Source organism: Centruroides vittatus, unplaced genomic scaffold (assembly GCF_030686945.1).
Source record: "Centruroides vittatus isolate TY-2023 unplaced genomic scaffold, ASM3068694v2 contig_391, whole genome shotgun sequence".
In the NCBI taxonomy this organism is placed as follows: domain Eukaryota; kingdom Metazoa; phylum Arthropoda; class Arachnida; order Scorpiones; family Buthidae; genus Centruroides; species Centruroides vittatus.
Genome location: NW_027122207.1, coordinates 410,499 through 430,717, shown reverse-complemented (window position 1 = coordinate 430,717; position 20,219 = coordinate 410,499). Strand labels below are relative to the sequence as shown.

General features: G+C 31.7%; 1 protein-coding gene across 2 annotated transcripts in view; it reads left to right on the top strand.

Annotated features, from left to right (window-relative positions):
* LOC136975877 (lysosomal dipeptide transporter MFSD1-like) overlaps positions 1-12,092 on the top strand; it is an 86,021-nt gene extending 73,929 nt beyond the window's left edge. For both annotated transcript variants that reach the window (XM_067271027.1, XM_067271028.1), the window contains 5 exons: positions 4,233-4,341; positions 4,411-4,548; positions 4,617-4,756; positions 11,589-11,703; positions 11,769-12,092. In XM_067271027.1, coding sequence (XP_067127128.1) covers positions 4,233-4,341; positions 4,411-4,548; positions 4,617-4,756; positions 11,589-11,703; positions 11,769-11,921 — 655 coding nt within the window. In that variant the 3' untranslated portion in view covers positions 11,922-12,092. The remainder of the gene's footprint in view (positions 1-4,232; positions 4,342-4,410; positions 4,549-4,616; positions 4,757-11,588; positions 11,704-11,768) is intronic.
* The last annotated feature ends 8,127 nt before the right edge of the window (positions 12,093-20,219 follow it).

The following is a 20,219-nucleotide window of genomic DNA, read 5'->3' as shown; positions in this document are numbered from 1 at the left end:
ATTGGTTGTGATTCTATGGCTGTCATGAGAATATGGAATTGACGGGTCTAGGAGGGCCATACAGAATGCCGTGTGGGATTTCGGCAGCTCCTGGTCAATAACACCTGAGAGGACAGACATATTTTTCACATGGCCTTGTGGGATTGTACAGCCAGATCATGTACTGTACCCTGAGTTAAGAACTTGGGTTGCTTTCAGAACAACAAGTGTCTGCACAGACTGTGTGACAAAGTCTTTAGCACCACAGATTATCAGCATGGTGACCATTGCTGCAGCAGAAACAGGTGCACCTACAATGGTGTGTTCAGCAATGAATGTGGACACAGGAGTGGCATCACATTATCTTTTCAGACAAAGCCCTGTTCTGTGTACACCATCATGATGGCCATATCAGTGTGTGGAGGCACTGAGGGGAATAATCACTGCCAATTTGCATTCATCATTCAGCTCAGCAACTGGAGTGATGGTATGGGGTGCCATTGAGTACATATCTTGGTCACCTCTTATTCACATGGCTGGTAATTTGGACAGATGCCATTACATTTGTGATAGGTCACAGCTAGGGTCTTAACACATCTTTGAGGCCTCCGTCACAGTACCTTTCAACAGGACAATGCATGATCGCATGTTGCCCATGCCATCCTGACCTTTCTGAATAGAGAGGGTGTTTGGCTGTTGCATTTAAGAGAAGACAGATGTTATATTCTCCAGATCTGTCACCAATTGAGAATGTCTGGTCAATGGTTGCCAAGAAACTGGCACATTGCCATTTGCCAGCCAGTACAATAGATGAACTCTGGAATAGAGTTGAAGCTGCATGGACTGCTGCGCCTGTACCTGCCAAACTCTGTTCGACTCTATGCCCAGCCAGATTACAGCTGTTATTGCTGCCAGAAATGGCTGCCCTTGGTACTGATTTCTGCATGTTCTGTACCTCAAAATTAACTGTCAATTTAATCATGTCTTTCTCCCATTATACTGTATGTGTACAATAAATATGATTCTGCTATTTGCTTTCCTGGTGTAACATTTTTAATGGCCAGTAGTAAAGTTTACTTTATGTAAGTTTTTATTTTCTCAACTCAGAGTTGAGTTAACATCAAATCCTTTACACTCAATAATTGGAGGGTATTCAAAAAGTACAACACTTTAGGTTTCTGTCACAATCGGTCATTATGTCTTTTTGCAATCAGTCTAATTTGCAAATTTTCTTACAAAACAGTACTACCGTTGTAGATGTTCAAAAATGTGGAAGAGGAGGCTGTAATAGGGTTTCTCATTTCCTGGTCTTTTGCTTGTCCCAGGATTTTGGGAAAAAAGTGAAGTTTCCCAGGATCTCGGGAAATCTCAGGATAGAAATAATTATTTTTCCTTTTTTAATCATTTGATTTCAAGATATACAAAATATCTTAACAATAATTAAAAGTAATTTAATATGTTTTGCAACCTCCAAAATCATATTAAAAATTACCTTTGAATTATGTAAAAATTTTCACAAATAGAAAAAAATTGTTTGTTTGCTGGAAACTGCATACAACAACAAAAAAAAACTACTTTGAATTGAGTTGGAAATTAAAAACAATGAACTTAGATCAAACTTCTAACTTAAAAGGTAATTTTCATTTTTTAAATAAATATTATTGTAAATTTTTATATTACATTTTTGTAATAAGATTTTAAAAAGCAATGATGATCAATACTCCAATCACTCAATCTTATTCTTATTTTAGTAAAGAAAAGTCCTGCTACCGAGAATGTTCTTTCCAATTCAATTGATGTGAGTGGAATTGTGTCTAATGCATTTAAGAGAAGACAGACGTTATGTGTTTTTTCACCTGGAGCCTGGAAGATTTCTAGTTCGTTTTTGAGATTGTAGTACTTCTTTTGCTCTCTAGTATTCTTGATTTGTCTACCTCGGTTGCTTTAATAGAAACATCAAGCTTATAGCCCAATAATTTGGCAGTTTGTTTGTTTTTAATAATCAGGTTTATGAAAAAGTTTGTATCCTTGCCCAATTTGCACATCCTGGCATTATGCAGTTATTGAAGTTACTGGGCTTGGTAAAAAATTAAGACAGCATAAGCACAATTACTCCAGGTTCTGTCAAGTAAAGAATTTTCAGAGTCCTGCCACAAATAAGTTACATATTGATTATTGACCGTTTGTGACATGCCATAATGAGCAAAAATTTTAAAAACTAATAAGTAGGTTTAAAATTAATAAATACAAATATATTCTGTCAGTTTATGAGTTAATTATTAGTGATGCAATGAATATTCGGTTACTATTCGGTATTTGGCCTATTCAGCCTATTTTTTGCTATTCGGTTGAATACCAAATATTTAAATCACTATTCGGCCAAATACCGAATACCTAAAAACAGGAGTAAGAAATAACAAAAACACACTAAATTAACATTAAATCTAAATACCAAAATGATTATCGGGTTAGTGTTGTTTGTTTATATTTATTTATAACTTATAACCTGCACAAAATAAAAAACAAAATAATATTAGTCACACGTATTCACAATTTATAATTGCAAAGATCAGCACATGTACACACCTATTCGTTTGAAAATCGTCGCACATCTGAGGGTCTGACCCTGCCTATCCTTCTTTTTAAGTGCTTGTCTTTACTCTTCCCTCTCTCTTTCCTCTAACGCTCTAGACCACGTATGTCTATGCATACATCATAATGTGTGCACACAATACTTTCAATTCATCACTTTTTTGTTGTAGATTTTCCATTTTACAATTACGTGACTCATAGCCTGGTGATAATGGAGAAAAGAGACAGATAGGACATCGGTATAAGTCAGTTATGATTTCGCAGATTCGAGACAGCTTGGTAGCCCAAATGGCCCCAGGCTTTCGCCTGTGCACACTAAGTGACTTTCATTACAAGCATTTAGCTTTCCGAAGTGTATAAGAACAATTATTTGGCATTGATGGCCGCGAATTTCGCGCCAATAAGCTGCCTCAACTTGTTCGATTATGTTATCAACTCAATTTCATATTTATTTTCTCATTTACACTTTGCAGTCCTTCTCTGTTCTTTTTCCATTATTTACACATGTAGTCATTTCATTATCATCCAATTTGATATCATCACTTATCACATACTGCCATGATGCTCTTGTCTGTCTGCTACAACTGTCAAGAATTAATGCAATTGGCAAAGTGTAGTGACAGTGGGCCAGTAGAGAGCAGGGTCCTTGCCATAATGCGGTTTGCATGCCAATTTTCGTACGTGCGTTAATCAAGCCGAATATTCAGCTATTTGGCCATGCTCTTGGCTGAATTTCATATATTTGTTGCAACACTATTAATTATACTTTCACTTTGCAAAATTTCCTCAACCTTAACACAAAATAAGACAAAAATGAACTTTTAAGAAATTTGCAGGATTTCCCGGGTTAAAAATCAACCAGGAGAATCCCATTTGAGAAATCCTAGGCTGTAGTGTGAGAAGTTCTTCAAATTTTTGTTGTGTAATCACTGTCTTCTCCTGGTCATCTTGTCAATTAGAGCAGAGTCTATTGACTTTCATAACTCTTCCTTTGCAAAGTCACATTGTTGCTGGTTGCCTTCATGTTCTTCCCATGATGGCAGTGAAAAAAAAAGAGTGTTGCTCTCTCAACCACGAGTCAATATATACCCTAAACAAAGGCTTTATAACCAACGATTTAATTTTATATACAGAAATGATAAACAGTGTCAGTGTACAAATAATCTACTGTATATAAATGTAATGTTAATGATTCCAGTTAGCACTTTTGCTGTTGCCATTGAGTAAAAAGTTCATTTTTTCATAAAATATTTCATTTTATCAGTGTATTACAATGATAACTTTTTTTATTTTTAGAGTGATCTTTATAGAATTATGTGATGTTGCAAAACTGAGTCATTAGCATCTACCTTAAGACAAATTTTCTTATTGTTTTAATCCATTGTACACTAGCTCTTATAAAAATATATGAGATACAAATTTATGAAATTTTTATCATTTAACTTAACAATTTATACACAATTGGCCAATGATCTAGTAGAAAATAACTGAGTTAATTGATAAGATCATGTTTTAGTTGCTTATTTTCCCTGCTTAATATTATCAGTCAGTTATTGTTATTGTTAAATTCTAAAGTGATTTTAAAACAGCAGAATCTGCTTATTGTAATCTAAAAAATGATAGTTTAATAATGATTATATAAAATATACATTTTTCTTTAGTGAATTTATTCAGGATAAATATAACTATAATCAAGATACTGCATCTTACATAGCTGGAGCAGTTTATGATGTATCTATGGTTTTATCACCATTTCTTGGAGGTATTATTGTAAGTATTCTGTTCAAAATACTAAACAATGTCCATAAATTTTTGTTTTAAATACAAGTAATTTTTTAGGATTTTGTTGGTAAAAGAGGAATATTAGCTATAAGTTCTGGAGCTCTTAGCATACCAGTATTTGCATTATTAGCTTTTACCAGTGTTCATCCATTAGTGTCGACTATATGGTTAGGCATAACATATTCTATTGCAGCAGTAAGTATTTAAATTATACAATAATCATTCTTTAAATCATAATTAATTTATTAATGATTTATTTATAGGCAAGTATGTGGCCCTCAATACCACTAGTAGTTTCACAAGCTACCATTGGCACAGCAATGGGATTTACTACTTCACTTCAGATGATAGGAATTGGTGTGTCAAATTTAATAGTTGGAGAGATTCTTGGATCAAGTGGCAAGTGAGTAGTAATAATAATTTTTAACTATTTTATTTTACTCAATATAAACTAAGACCTCTGGAAGACATCCAAAATTTGAACTGGCATTCAGAAAAGAAAAATTTTGAGATTTATAATATTAAAGAATTGTTTGAAACTTGGCACTGTGTTCAAAATATAATAAACAAACTTATTAGTTGAAGAAATCAATAGTTTTATTTAAAAAGTAATATTTGACTAAAATTAATATTAATATGTAACAATACTTTTAATTATGACAGTTAATTATTGATTACTTTAATAAACAACAATTTCTCTTAGTAATGAAAATGAATACTACACTTTTGTTAACTTCTGGAACATAATTGTACAGTGGAACCTCGCATAATGAGCAAAATAAATTGTGAAATGATTTGCTTAACAAGTGAATTTTTGCATGAGTGCATGAGTGGGCAGAAGTCCTGGATTGTGCGCATGCTCCATCTAGCACAGGCCTGGCCAACCCACAGTCCGCATGTGTCCCGTCACGTTAAATTGTGTGGCCCACTAAGCGATGATATATATCTATTAAAACTTTTGTTTCCCATTATGTGTATACCAAAACAATTAAATAAATGAAAATTACCATGTGTCATTGTTATAATGCACAAATGTGAGTACGAACTCTTGGTATAACAATATCATCTTATTCATTTTGTATTTGTTTTGCTTTTTTTAAAAGCATGTTTGCCTAAATTGTGGCGCACCATAATATTATGCGTAATTGCGTGATCAAAGTGGCCCGTGAAACAATTTGGGTTGGCCAGGCCTGATCTAGCATCTTAGTGTCGCTTGTGATCACACATTTTTCCAACACATATTATGTATAAACATCAACAACCATAGCCTGTTATATAATAAACATGCCAAACAATATGTCAAATTCTTAGGCTATTAATAAATATTAGAAATTAATTAATTTGAGTAGAAGTAAGCAGTTATGCTGCTATCTCGTATTAAATTTAATACAAGATGGAAGCATAACTGCCTACCTCTAGTCAGATTAATTAATTTCTATTATTTAAGTATAGCCTTTACATAGCCCAAGAATTTGGCATATCATTTGGTGTGTTTATCAAACATATTATGTGATTTTGTTTTGTTTTATGCAAATCAAATTCACATTTCAGGTCGGTTCATTCCACACTAGAAGAAAAGATGATGATTCACGCTCCTTAACAATGTTTATTATATAATTTTCTTTGGATAAACATTATACATAAAATATTTGAGTATATCTTTTGGTGTGGAATGCATTATTGTATTTTTCATTAATTTCTATGGGAAAAATTGTTTCGCATTATGAATAAGACTGGAACAAATTATGCTTGTTATGCAAGGTTCCACTGTATTTGTATTAGTCCTTTGTTTCATATAGCATAGATTTGCATAACATGGCACTTTTTTGGAACATAACTACAGGTATACCTTGCCTTATGTTGGTAATTGGTTCCAGGAGAGGCAACGCAAGTCGAATTTACTTGTCACTAGGCTAAACCACAAATTACCATTCCCAGTTCTGTATTTTATTTATAAATGCATTCTTATTAACCATATATTATTAAAAATCTACTTTAAGCTTACAAACAAATAAATTTACTTTTTTCTGTACTGTATTAAAAACTAAATCTGAATACATGTACTGTACTGTACGTATGTACAGTACATGTATTCATAAATTTAGATTTAGTTTATAAGTATGTACTGTACGTACAGTACATATAAACTAAATCTAAATTCACATACCAAATTGTAAACATGTACATTTATAAGTGATGTTTACAGTACACCGCAGACACTTTATTTGTGAATGTGGTTTCTCTAAGACATTATAAAATAAGATGATTTTTCAAGGTTAAATAACAAATACAGTTATTGAAATTAGTTTGCAATAGTAGAAAATAAACTAATTTATGTCAAATTTACCAATATCGAGTGGTGCTGACGCCACTGCCAAACGGTACATATTGAAACTACCGTGGAAAACGCCAATAATGAGCATTTAAAGACTGCTAAATAAGACAACACAGATGTTTTCATGTTTCCTTCTCTAGGATTTATGATGATAATATAAACATTTACTGTAAATGTACTATACATATTTAATATGATTTTGTGCTTTTAATGCTTTGCTAGTGATATTATGACTTCAATATTTGTGGCAGATGGATGTAAAGTCGAATAAAATGACAAACTTGATTTTTATTTTTCCATATACTTTTTTGACAAATGACGTAACTCAAGGTATACCTGTACCATGTTATGAGGGATACATGTATTTGAAAAAAACTTCTTGACAAATAATGTATGTCATCTTGTATTTTCAAGTGACTTAAAATTAGCCTTTGTGTGCAAAACTTGATGTATAATGCAATGAAAACCAAAAACATGAAGGTCAACATGTTAGTTAAATAAATTGACAAAACCATTTTCTTCTCCAGTGATATTAGATGCACTATCAGTACTTACTTATACAATTTAGAAAGATCTATTTCTCTTTCAGCAAGTGCATTTATAACTGCATTGTAAATATCTATTCCTTCTGTTGTTGTTGCTAACAAAGTTAAACTGATCAATTTTTCTTTGATATAGTGAAGATCTCGTGTTGTTTCCCAAACTCCGTCTTGTTAAATTGGGTTCCATGTGTATCACGATCCGATAGTTGATTCAGGTTTGATGGAAAGTACACCTCCAAATAAACTGTAAATATTCTCTGAATTGAGTGTGAACTCAATTCAGAGAATATTTAGTTTATTTACAAAACAAAATACATAGAATGTACAAATTCAACATAATATATATATAGGACGACAAAATGTGGTGTCTCACGTATTGGATTGGCTTCTGAGAACTATTAAACTCTGAAGAGGCCTGTCAGCTTGTGGACATCCAAGAGTTCTTATGTAGTTAAGTTTTTTATTTTTAACTATATTATAAAATGACAAAAATTTTTAATAAAATATCATAACAGCTGGTGCTACCAAATATTGCCAGGAAAGTTAAGTAACTCGTTGCTGGATTTTTTTTAATATAGTCACCATTACAATTTAAATACTTGTAGTACAACACTAGTTTTTGGATTCCTTTGTCATAGACTTCCACTACCAATTCTTTCAGCAAGTTAATAACAGCTTTTTTCATCTTGTCATCCGTTCCAAATCCACCTTCCAGCTTGGGAGAGATGAAAGTCACTGAGGGCTGTATGGTGGATGGTTGAAAATGTCCCAGCCAAATTTAGGAAGCAAGCACAGCTTGTGGGACCATACTCTACTGCAATTAGTCATTATCTTCCTCGATTAAACATCAAACACCACTTTCTCACACATGTTTCATTTATGTGATCAGCATACACTTCCATGATTTGTTTATGAATTTCTATGGGACAAACTTTCTTTGTGCTTAGAAAATGAATAACACTTCACATTTGGCAGGATTTTCAATTTTTGTATACATTTTAACCCTCGATAAAACAGTAAAAAGCTTGCCATTATTGAAATTCTACACATGCTAACACATCAGAAAGCAAACTGACCTTGAATTGACTGTCATCAATTCAAGGTCAATTTGCATGAGCAAATTTTTTTCTGGATGCTTTCCCTCATAGTTTAAGTTCTGCATAAAAAGCTGATTATGTACCAAAATTGGGTGTGAAGATGTTACTTTTCAAATTGAACTGCTAAGTTATAAAAACCAATAGTTTCTTTTAACATTATATTTCTATAAAATATTTTATTGAAATAAATTTAAAGTAAGGAATTTATATATTCAATAAGGAACTTATGTAATTTTTGCTTTTTGGATTTCAGCACAAATTTGGTTACTATATATTTTGTTATAGCAACATTTTCAAATTGATCAAAAGTAACTAACTACATTATGGGGATCTTATAAATATTAGTATGAGGAAAAAATCTCATTATTGGCTAAATTCTGATACTTTAATAACTAATAAAATGGTAAAAATAAAATCAAGTGAATGAATATGTGAATATTAGTGTCAAACAAATGTATTTATGTAAAGGCGAGTTCAAATGAAACCTGTTTGAGATGTGTAAACATTGGGTGAGAAAGAATGGAAAAGATGAAATAGAAATAGTATTTAATGAAGCTTAATACATACCACTATGTTTATTAGAAGTCACCCATGCATGTAGACAGTCATCCCATTGTTTGCAGATGAAATCTTTGGGTTGACAATGAATTCTAATAGTTCAAGATTTATTCAAGCAGCAGTGTCCTTTCCATTCTCAATGGTGTCAAATCTTTGTCCCTCTAGAAATTTCTTTAATGATCTAAAAATATTCTACATATAGTCAAGATTTGACAAATCTTGACTATATGTAGAATGTTCAGACCTCCCACTTCTTACAGACTAATGAATCAATAACATTGGTGATGTGCAGCCCTACACTCATTGTGAATGATGACTCTTAAAGACAGCATACCATATCACTTGATAGCTGTGTGCAGAATATTGAGAGTTGGGTCCTTAAACTCCAGTAAGATGGTTCCCTACATTCTTCAACATGCAGGAACTCATCTTATCAGTGTCTTTCTGGCTGATTGCTGCATTTTTAACTTCTTTGGGTTTGATGAGCTGGCATGTTGATACGACTTTTCTGTGAAGTGACACTACATTTTCTCCCCTGCCACTGTGGTATAGGAATTGTTCACCCTCACTGCTGCAAGTTGACATCCACCTGCTATTCCTTGTGTTCAATCAACATGCAGGGTACCTATTGGCAACACTTTCCAGTACTCAAGGTTATGGGAGACAATCTTCTGCATAGTACCAATGGAAATGTCAAGTTCACAAATACTTCTTTGTCGACAGTTTACCTTGATAGCAGTCAATGGATGCAGACTATTGATCACAACTTTGTGCCTGACTAGGACACTGCAAATCTGCCATTCCTCTGACGACTCTCCACTGGCTTGCATCCCTTGGCTATGTGGTTAGAAAGCCATCCAAGCAGGTAATTCAGTTTTTAACAGCTATCTTCAATATAATGCCAAGTGTCTCAACCCAAAGCCAGTGGAAACATTGCATCATCACATAGTTCCACTGAGCATTCACATTTTCCTTTACTTTCAAAATATAGATCACTCTCTTTTGCCATATCGATAGGGTTAAACCAGCTCTCGCCCTGATGAATGCTTATATGACCTGCGGTATCGACATCGAACATCTGGAATAATCTATCTGACACGATTAGTTGTTTTAAGAGTTTCAAACTCCTTGACTTTCCTCAGCTCACAATAATATTTCCAAGTCAACACTAGTCTCAACACAAATTGCATGAGAGTCTTGTTAAGCCTATGGATAGCGCTTTGAAAATTTTTCAGGCAGTATTGAGCTGATGATTCATATTCGCATAGTACTAATTTCTTAACGCTTATGTAATCCCTTAACTCGTCTATGGTTATATAAATTAAAATGTTTGCGGCCTTTTCCCCCAGAACATTAATCAGTATCTCCGCCTCTCCTCTGGAACATTCTTTAATTGGAATGCACGCTCTAAAGATAAGAAAAATATTGGACCCACCCGAAAATTGGGACCTATCACTACAAGTTGTGGAATTTTTCTTGGCAATTACTGAAACATGTTATCTGCTATGACAAATTAAATTTCTACTGTTATAATCTTTCAAATAAAAGAAGAACTTCTCAAAAATGATCTCTAAGTGACCATCCATTAATTACATATACAACTTTTGAGTTAGTTTTGTTGTTATTGATGATATATTAGTATACAGGTAATAAGAGAATAAATAATAAAACTCACGCCAAAATTGTATAGACTTCTGCTAATTATCACTGAGTTCAGTGTTAACACAAAACTTTCCTTTTTTATCGCAAGTACTTTCGACGAAGTTAAGCTTGTCGTCTTCAGGTGAAAAAAGAACAACAAATTCGAAGAAATGGCACGTGCAGAGTGTTCCAAACGGAAAACGGAAGAATTTCTTTGGCAATTTTTAAAAAGAACTTTTTAACGTTTGGAAGCTTTTAAATCTGCGCGACTGGCAGCGCATGCATTGAGGAGCGAACGTGCTAACTGTGCGACTCTCGGCGCGTTTGGTTGTTTAGACGCTGGTACAAAGTGACCCATATTTCGGGCAAGTCCAGGAATAACAGAGATGTATATAGGAGCAACGACAAGAATGCTTGCTTGCCGTCTCGCAGAACATCAGGAGGATATAAACAAAGGAAGACAAACCACAGAGTTGGCCAGAAAAGTTCTACAGCAAGGTTACATCCCGCTATGGTCAGAAACAACACTGCTTAAGCGCTGTAATAATAGACAGATTTCATTTATCTGGGAAGCACTCCTCACAATGACCTCAGACACATGCAACATCCCCACCCTGGACTTGCCCGAAATATGGGTCACTTTGTACCAGTGTCTAAACAACCAAACGTGCCAAGAGTCGCACAGTTAGCACGTTCGCTCCTCAACGCATGCGCCGCCAGTCGCGCAGATTTAAAAGCTTCCGAACCGGAGTTACCGAACGTTAAAAAGTTCTTTTTAAAAATTGCCAAAGCAATTCTTCCGTTTTCCGTTTGGAACACTGCACGTGCCATTTCTTCGAATTTGTTGTTCTTTTTTCACCTGAAGACGACGAGCTTAACTTCATCAAAAGTACTTGCGATAAAAAAGGAAAGTTTTGTGTTAACGCTGAACTCAGTTATAATTAGCAGAAGTCTAGTATACAGGTGATTTGGCTTTTGCAAAATGAAATTTATAGAAAACTCAAAATATTTTTGAAAATAATAGAAAACAAGATTCATTTAATAGGTCTCTCTCCTTTTCAGAGTACCAACATCTGAAAGATTAGTAAGATGGAAGTATGTCATGATCTATTTGCTCATAAATTCTCTAGGATGTATTTTGACATCCACTGCTTTAAATATTATTGACAGAAGAACAGTAAGTAGTGACTATGCAATAATTAAACTACATTATTGAATATATTAACTTTTACTTGTTTTCAGGGAGGCATTCTGAATTTTAGTCAGCAACAGCTGAGAGAGATACTTGGTATTTCAGAAAATATGGAAAATGAACAGTCAGAAGAAAATCATGAAGAAGAAGAAGCAGATGATAATGGTCCTCTAATTCAAAAAGCTAATAATATCATCAGTTAATTTTTGGTTTAAATTTTTTAAAAATTAATTTTTTTATATAGACAAAAACACACAAATTTGTATAGAAAATTTTTATTTAATCACACTTGGAGAAAGCAATCATCTTCACTCTGTAAAAAAAATTAAAAGAATATAAAAATAAAGGATGGATGTTTATTGATTTTAAAAAAATATGTTTTATTAAAAAGACAATTACCCAACATTCTATACTGTATTATCTCAACCTTCTAGCTTCTCTTTCAGATTCCAGCAAAGTGAGAATATCACCTTCTCTCACTGGACCTTTGACGTTCCTGATGATCGAACGATTCGACTCATCTAAAAACTCAACTCTCACCTATATAAGTTAAACAATATTTATAGGTCAATGATATGCTTTTAAATTTCATTAAATTTTTTCAGTTAAACTACAACACAATCTCAATATAAAGGGGGCTAAAATTCACATTTTCAAATGAAGGTAACTCCCTCTTGCCTTAACCAGAAGGCAACTTGTAAAAATGTATGTCCCACTTCTGTTGTGAATATTATGATTTACTTGGTAGCTGATTTATACAGATACAAGGTTCCAAGAAAGTTCAGCACAACAACAGAACATTATGTAACACAAATTTATTAATTTTATAAAATTAATTTTGTTACTTTTGTAACAGATTGATTAATGCAGAATACCTATTACCAATCAACATTTTTTTCAATTTTTATGATAATGGTTTAAATTACATTTATTTATTGTTTTAATTTTTAAATTGCAAAAATCTGTTTCCAAATCCATTCTTTTAACCTGAAGATGGTTGCTCAAAGCAATTGAAAATGTTTGTTTTCCTTCAACATTTTGTTTTATGAGCTGGAGTTTTCATTTTTGTAAGTGATATTTATAAAGTTGTTTTGTTGTAAAGTGGCAAAAAATTGTTTCATTAATGAACTAATCTACTAATTTAAAACACAGTATTTCAAAAACAATTTTTTTTTCATATTTATTAATAGTTTGACAAAAATGCTGTGTTAGTTGAGCAAAGTGTTTCATCAATTGGCATATTTAAATTTTATACTAGGAACTCAGCCCCTAATATATAGGATAATAAAAATTTTATGGCTGTATCCTTATTATTAAGTTCTAATATTTTGGTCTACTTCATAGACTATCAGGACTAATCAATTCACAACATAACCAGCAAGGGGTCTTCCCAGAAATTGTCCCAACATATATTCTTGGAATTTTGTGATTTAAAGTTTTTTTTCTCTTCACTGACAATAGCAATGCTTCAGCATTTAAGATAATAGTTATTCTGATGAGTAACAACTGTATTCAATTACCTGTATGCACATATACAATTCTTAGGTTCTCAAAGTAACTTGATCAACTCATGTGTTACAGGAATTACCATTTTTAACTGGGAATTTCAATTACAGTATCCTTGGCATGCACTTGATGTGATAAATTTTTAATAGGTTACACTAAAGATGTGCCAATAACCAATATATCAATTTTTAATTTGCTATACTTGTTTCAATATTTTGTAAAATATATTAGTTTTAGCTTGATATATTGGGTTATTGGCAGAGCACTAATTGTGAGAACTGCAATAACTCTCCAAAATTTTTAACACTAGGGCAATTTTCTGATTGCTGAGGGAAATAAGTATAATACTATATGGACACTATAGGAAATTTTTCTCAAAAATCACCAAATACCACTCATTTTTCAAACAATTGAAACCAAATTTTCATTAAAACTCAATTTTGATACTTTGGAAGTTTCTAAAAAATGTTCAAAAATGACTACAATTTTAAGACAAAACTTGATCAAAATGAGACCAAACAGTTTAGGAATATATTAATTTCAACTCATATTGATAATTTTTCATTTTTTCTTTACTATATTTTAATTTGCAATCATCATTATTTGTTTTCTTTACTGGCTTATTTCTTAATTTTCCACATTTCTTTGAAAGATAAAAAGCATTTTCTTCTTCATCAATTTCTAAAGTTGCAAGAACTATATTTCTATATTAGCATTTAAAAAGTCCATACTAATCAGCTGATATGAATTTAATGAAATAGAATTTGGAAAATTAGATTATATTATGTACAGTAATTAAATTAGATTATATTATATACAGTAATATTAGATATTATACATAGTAAAACCTGTCTATGGTGACCACCTACGGTTCCTTCAAAAAGTGGTCTTTTAGACAGATGGTGTTGTAATACCGTATTTCCTCACGTATTTTGTGCACAGATATGGCTAAAAAGCCATATCTGCTAAGCAAAACTTGAGGTGAGCAAATATAAGCAAATTTTTCAACAATAAAGCTATATTGGTATTGTGCTTTATTCTTATCAGATAACTCAATTAACAAAAGTGGTCATAATTTTATAAGACAGATCTAATACCAGTATTTTAAATATTAATACAGTATTTGTATTTTCTCAACTATAGGGCACCCTTTTTTTCCGACTTAACTAATTTCAACTAGGTTCTCTTTGTTCACTCCTCAGTTGTGTGTATTATATCATCAATACAGAAGCGTGTGATATGTCTCCACCACTTCGGTTTTGGTTTTCGTTAGTTTAATCTTATTTAAACTTTAAATATTAAAAAAATATAGTATTTTTAATATTTTCTTAAGTACAATAAAAAAAATTATTAATTAATAATAAAATCATATTATTTCTCCTCATAATACGATTTCATCACATCTATGACAATCACAGAGTCGAAAAAGGAAGGTTGCCTGTAAAACCGAGTTTTGCGTTAATGCATTCATTCTTTTTTGAATATTTTGTGCACAAAAATTACTTGGATATTATTTTTCTAAAAATATTGCAGAAATAAGGTAGGTTGACACAAACTATTTATTGCACATGTACTGTATATGAGCTTCAAAAAAATAAATTTTATCAAACGATGAGATCAGCCAATTAATTATAGTGTGTACAATATTTTATAATCTTAAGGAAAATACTGTAGGTCTACGGTAAATAGATTGCATTTTCCCACAGTTAAACTTTGCCACTAATTTTGAACAAACTGAAATGAATTTCCTTTGTTGCTAGACTAATTCATTAACACCTGCATCCAATTTCAAGGGTGGGAGAAGTGCCCAAGATGGGTGGGTTCGAACAAGAGTTTAGACCAGATATATTTGCAGAAATCGGTCGCTTATTACAGTTTATATTGTTTTTGACCAAAAATCGATGCCTGCGGTTGCATTACACAGGTGGTCATTTAATACAGGTAACTTATACGAAGACTATAAATTATTCCGTGCCAGAAATTTTTCCTGTCGAATGCAGGTGGTCGCCTAAGCAGTTTTTACTGTATATATATATATTTTGGTAGGATCCACTGCTATTGAATTTGTCCATTTACACAGTATTATTTTATAAATACTTATAAACTGTTAAGAAAATTTATAAAAATATTCTTAAAAGTAAAACCAACTTTCCATTCTGCCTTTTGTAGAGGTCATAATGTAAAATTAACATTTAATTTAAACTTTGTTTTCCAACAACTAGTCGTATTTTTAATTAAAAAAATTTTTTTTTAAAATTAACTCAATTTTGCCATACCAGAACTACCTATAATCAATAAACTTCCATTTCTAATGTCATAATGCATTTTAGGCTACTATTAATAATTATATTTTTGAAGGGTTTTTAAAATTATATATATAAAAACCTGTTTAAAGAAGAGGTCACTTTAAAATAATGAATATAGTAAAAATTACACTGATCTTTTTAAAAAAGGACTGCTGAAAAGATCAGTGTAATTTAAAATAATGAATATAATAAAAAGTGACTTTTTCTTTTTGAAGGCTTTTAAAATATATTTTAATTGATCTGCTGGAATTTACAAATTATTAAATTTAATAATTATACTCAGGTGATCGTACCTAACATCTACCTCTAGTAACAAATTACTTAATAATTAAATTTTAATAGCAGTTTAAAAATAGCTTGATGCATTCTGGCAATTGTTTGGCATTAATTAATAACATCGGGTTTTGAGATGTTTACACACGTACTTCCATTTCTTTTCATAATTAATTCATTAACTGATATATCTTTGGCTTCAATTACATCTAATTAATGTAATAAATCTGCATTAATTATATATAAGGAATGTAAAGTTCTCATGTATCTAAATTGTGGTCAAATATAATTTAATTAAATTAACACTGAGAAACCATGTGTATTCATTTAATCCAAATGTACACAAGTACAGTACTTTCTATTTTGCCTGAAGACATTTTTAAAATGTTGAATGTATTTAGAAAAATAACCAAGTTTTAAATGGATATGTTAAATAATTCTTAATTGAAAGTCATACTTTCACGATCATGTACGAAAAAATATATTAACCTATGTTTTTCTCCACTGCGCATCGCTTCATGTTGAATTTTTGTCGATGTTATGCCTAACATAAAATTTTTTAAAATAATAATCGTGGCTATTGTATTGTTAAAAATTATTTCCTTATTTTGCACAAACAAAATATATACATAATTATGATGATTTATTAATTGTACTAATGTGATATCCAGTGTGTTAATCAGCTTTATATATAATGTCATCAAATGACTTAAAATATCCTTGTAATTAACTCAAAATATACCTTAATCCAGTAACAAAAAACAAACATTAGTTGTTATTAAATTTTTGATCTTATTTAAAGATCATCAGGTAGAACAGAATATGAGAGAACAGAAAACAACTTTAAAAATAGAAATGATCATATGATTTGAATTGTGTTACATATTACATTCCCAAGAGTTGAATAGGGTAGATGTACCAGTTTTGGCCAGTGTACCAGTTCTGGCCAGAAAACAAATTTAACTTAGAAATATAATCACCACATATTCAAATATGTCCAATGAAACAAACTTTTATTGTTAACTGTTCACACAGTTAACAATAAAAGTTTGTTTCATTTGTGATTATATTTTTAAGTTAAATTTGTTTTCTGGCCAGAACTGGTACTACACTGGCCAAAACTGGTACATCTACCCTATACAAATTGGCAAATATTTAACATTAAAATACATACAAAATGAATATAAATAAAAAGTACATTATATAAATGAGTAAATATATAACAAGAGGAGGTTAAAATTACTAAAAGTGTAATAATAACAAGGACAATAAATGTAATTAGACAACTTCAACCAGGGCCAGATTTACATAGGGACATTTGGGGCCGGTGCCCAGGGCCCACAAAACTATGTTTAAACATAATTTTTTTTTTCCTATTACTGCAACAGCCTAGTGTGGCCTAATCATGACGGCCACAGGCAGAGAAAACCAAACCCGGGAAAAAACCTATGAAACATCGGAAAATTTCGGGGGAAAAATTTCACATAGGTATTTTTGTATGTTTACAATAACCTTATTTGTAAATGAAATTTACAACTTCCTAGTTGAAAGTACAGTATTTTGTGTAAATTTTCTAAATCATCAAATTTGCCTACTCTTAAAGGGGGGGCCTCCACCGAATTTGTGCCCAGGGCCCCTGGATTGGAAAATCTGGCCCTGACTTCAACAATCAAACAAACTCTTCCATGCATACCACAACAGCTCAAAGTATCTACTGTTAATTGCAGCCCCTTTACAAATTGATTTATAGATTTAGATTATTTCCAGATATTTTAGATAAGGAACATCTGATACACCTGACTTCTCATCAAAAAGACATTAGCATCCTGGTCAGAGGCAAAGGCCATTAAGGTAGTTACAGTTGGGTATTTTTCTGATTGAGTCTTAACATTCTTTGATTCTGATAAGCAGAGATCTGCATGTGGCACCAATTAGGGATTGCAATTGCTGGATCCCTCATCCAGCAATCCAGCTGGATCCAGCGCTGCGGATCCGCATATACTCAATTAACTTTCTAAACAATGGTGCAAAAGTCTACGTTCTCGTGTTGCTGCTTTGCTAACTACTAGACTGCTACTAATTACTTACTCACTACTTTACTAACACTAATAATTAAATTACTTATAAATAAACTATACCTTAATCAATCCAGCAAAATTTAATAAAATAAACGTATTCAATCGCTTTTAATGATCTTCCTCAGTTACAAAAAATACAACATTAACTATAGAACATAAAATGTGTTTGGAATAAATATAAAAAGAATAGTGCTTAATTACATCCCATTTTTAAACAAGATACATAGATGTACTGCCAGGTCTAATAATTTTCATATTGTATACCGATGTAATCCCACTGTTTTCAAACTTTTAAGAAACGATAAAAAGAAAGAGGATCGGAATTCAACAACGGGTATATATTCAGTGCCTTTACACAACCAATGTTTCAATTCCAAACTTGTTTATGTGGGTGCAACGATGCACAGTTTAAAACAAAGGCTCAAGAGCACAAATATACAATCAGTAAGAACCTTGACAACACTGCGCTGGCATCATACGCAAGACAGAAGGATGTTAACGTGCAATGGGATCAAGCTGCAATTATAAAAACAACGACGAATAGGTAAATGGTCAAACATCTTGAGAGATTGGAAATCTGCAAGGCGCACATGACAACTGGTTGTATAAACCATAGAGATGCAGACTCATTGTCTACCATGTGGAGATCCTTTTACATTAATTAATGTTATTAATGGACAATGCTGGTTCGTTGTTATATCTTATATATACATATATATTTTTTCCGCTATTTATTTTGTTTATTTATCTATATTTTGTCCGTTTGGGCATTTTCCATTAATTTTTATATTTATTCCAAACACATTTTATGTTCTATATTTAATGTTCTATATTTAATGTTCTATTTTTTTGTAACCAAGGAAGATCGTTAAAAACGATTGAAAACGTTATTATTTTATTAAATTTTGCTGGATTGATAAAGACGTAGTTTATTTAACTTATTCTACTTCCAGTACATAGTTTTATATACTTATAAATAACTACAGACTAATATGTAGAGCCTATATAAGAAAACTGGTAAAACTGATAGCCACTTAGCCACTGATTATCCGCCCTTACATTATTATAATATATTAATATAAATTAATTAGTAGAATTACCTTTGCTATTATTTAACTTAAAGATTACATAATAATTATAATCTAACTAGACATTTAAAGTTAATTATCTCTATCTCAAGTGTTAAACCGAACCAAAGTTAAGTTTACTACCTAAATGTGTAAGAAGTTTTACTGATTTATAGTGACCAGTCTAAATAATAAAAGCTTCTTAAGTATTTTTTTAAAATGTTTTATTTCTTAAAAAAAAAACAAATTTCTGGGTAGATAAACAGATAACACTTTATTGCACCAAAAATACATCCACACTGGATCCAGCTGGATTGAAAACACTGCTGGATTGCAATCCCTAGCACCAATATATTCAAAGCAACAATCTATTCTATTGTCACATAAAGATATTGAGTAAATGTCTAGAAGAGTAATTTCATCCACTGGATCTTTGTCGTTCCTGAGTAAGGAGAATATACTCGGGCTCTTTTTATATGAAATTCAATTTCTATTTCTTTGTAGATCTCATTCAAGAGTTTGTTGTAGGTGACTGTTCTTTATGGCTTTGTCTCCTCAAAGCTAGAACTTAAAATGAGACCGATAGTATTATATCAATGAGGAGATAAAGCTGGGCCAGTATACTAATGTGGTAGCAATATGATAAATACAGTGTATTTCTTACAGTTCTAGTACAATTTTCAAGCAGCAGGAAATAAGATATTTGCACATGTGATTTGCAATACGATTCAAATCATTGATCATTTGTATATTTAAAATTGTTTCTGTTCTATCATAAGAACTAATGATGATCTTTAAATAAGATCAAAAACATTAGTTCAGTAATTAAATTCATTTTTATTAATGGATTAAGGTATTTGAGTTAATTATGATAGTACATCCAGCTTTTATGCAATAATTAAATGTCCTTATATAAATTTGTTTTAAAAAATAAAAAATATGGTAAAACTTCTCTAACTTGAAGCTCCAACGGACAGGAAAAAACAAAGAAAAATAGAGTAAAAAATGCTGATTCTGAATAATTTTCATTTTATACCCCTCTTGCATTAGATAAAGAATCTTTGATAGTTTTTTTGTTTTAAACAGCCTGTTTAACACCTTACATTAAAATTCTCAATGTAGCTAATGGAATAAAAGTTTTGTAAGTATAGCAGAGCATCGATTATCCGAATACCGATCAACCGAAACATCGGTGAACCGAAAGCGTTCCAGTCGGCAAATTCAAATTTCCACTAGTGCTGTGGCCCTGCAATATTTGGCTATGTCTTGGG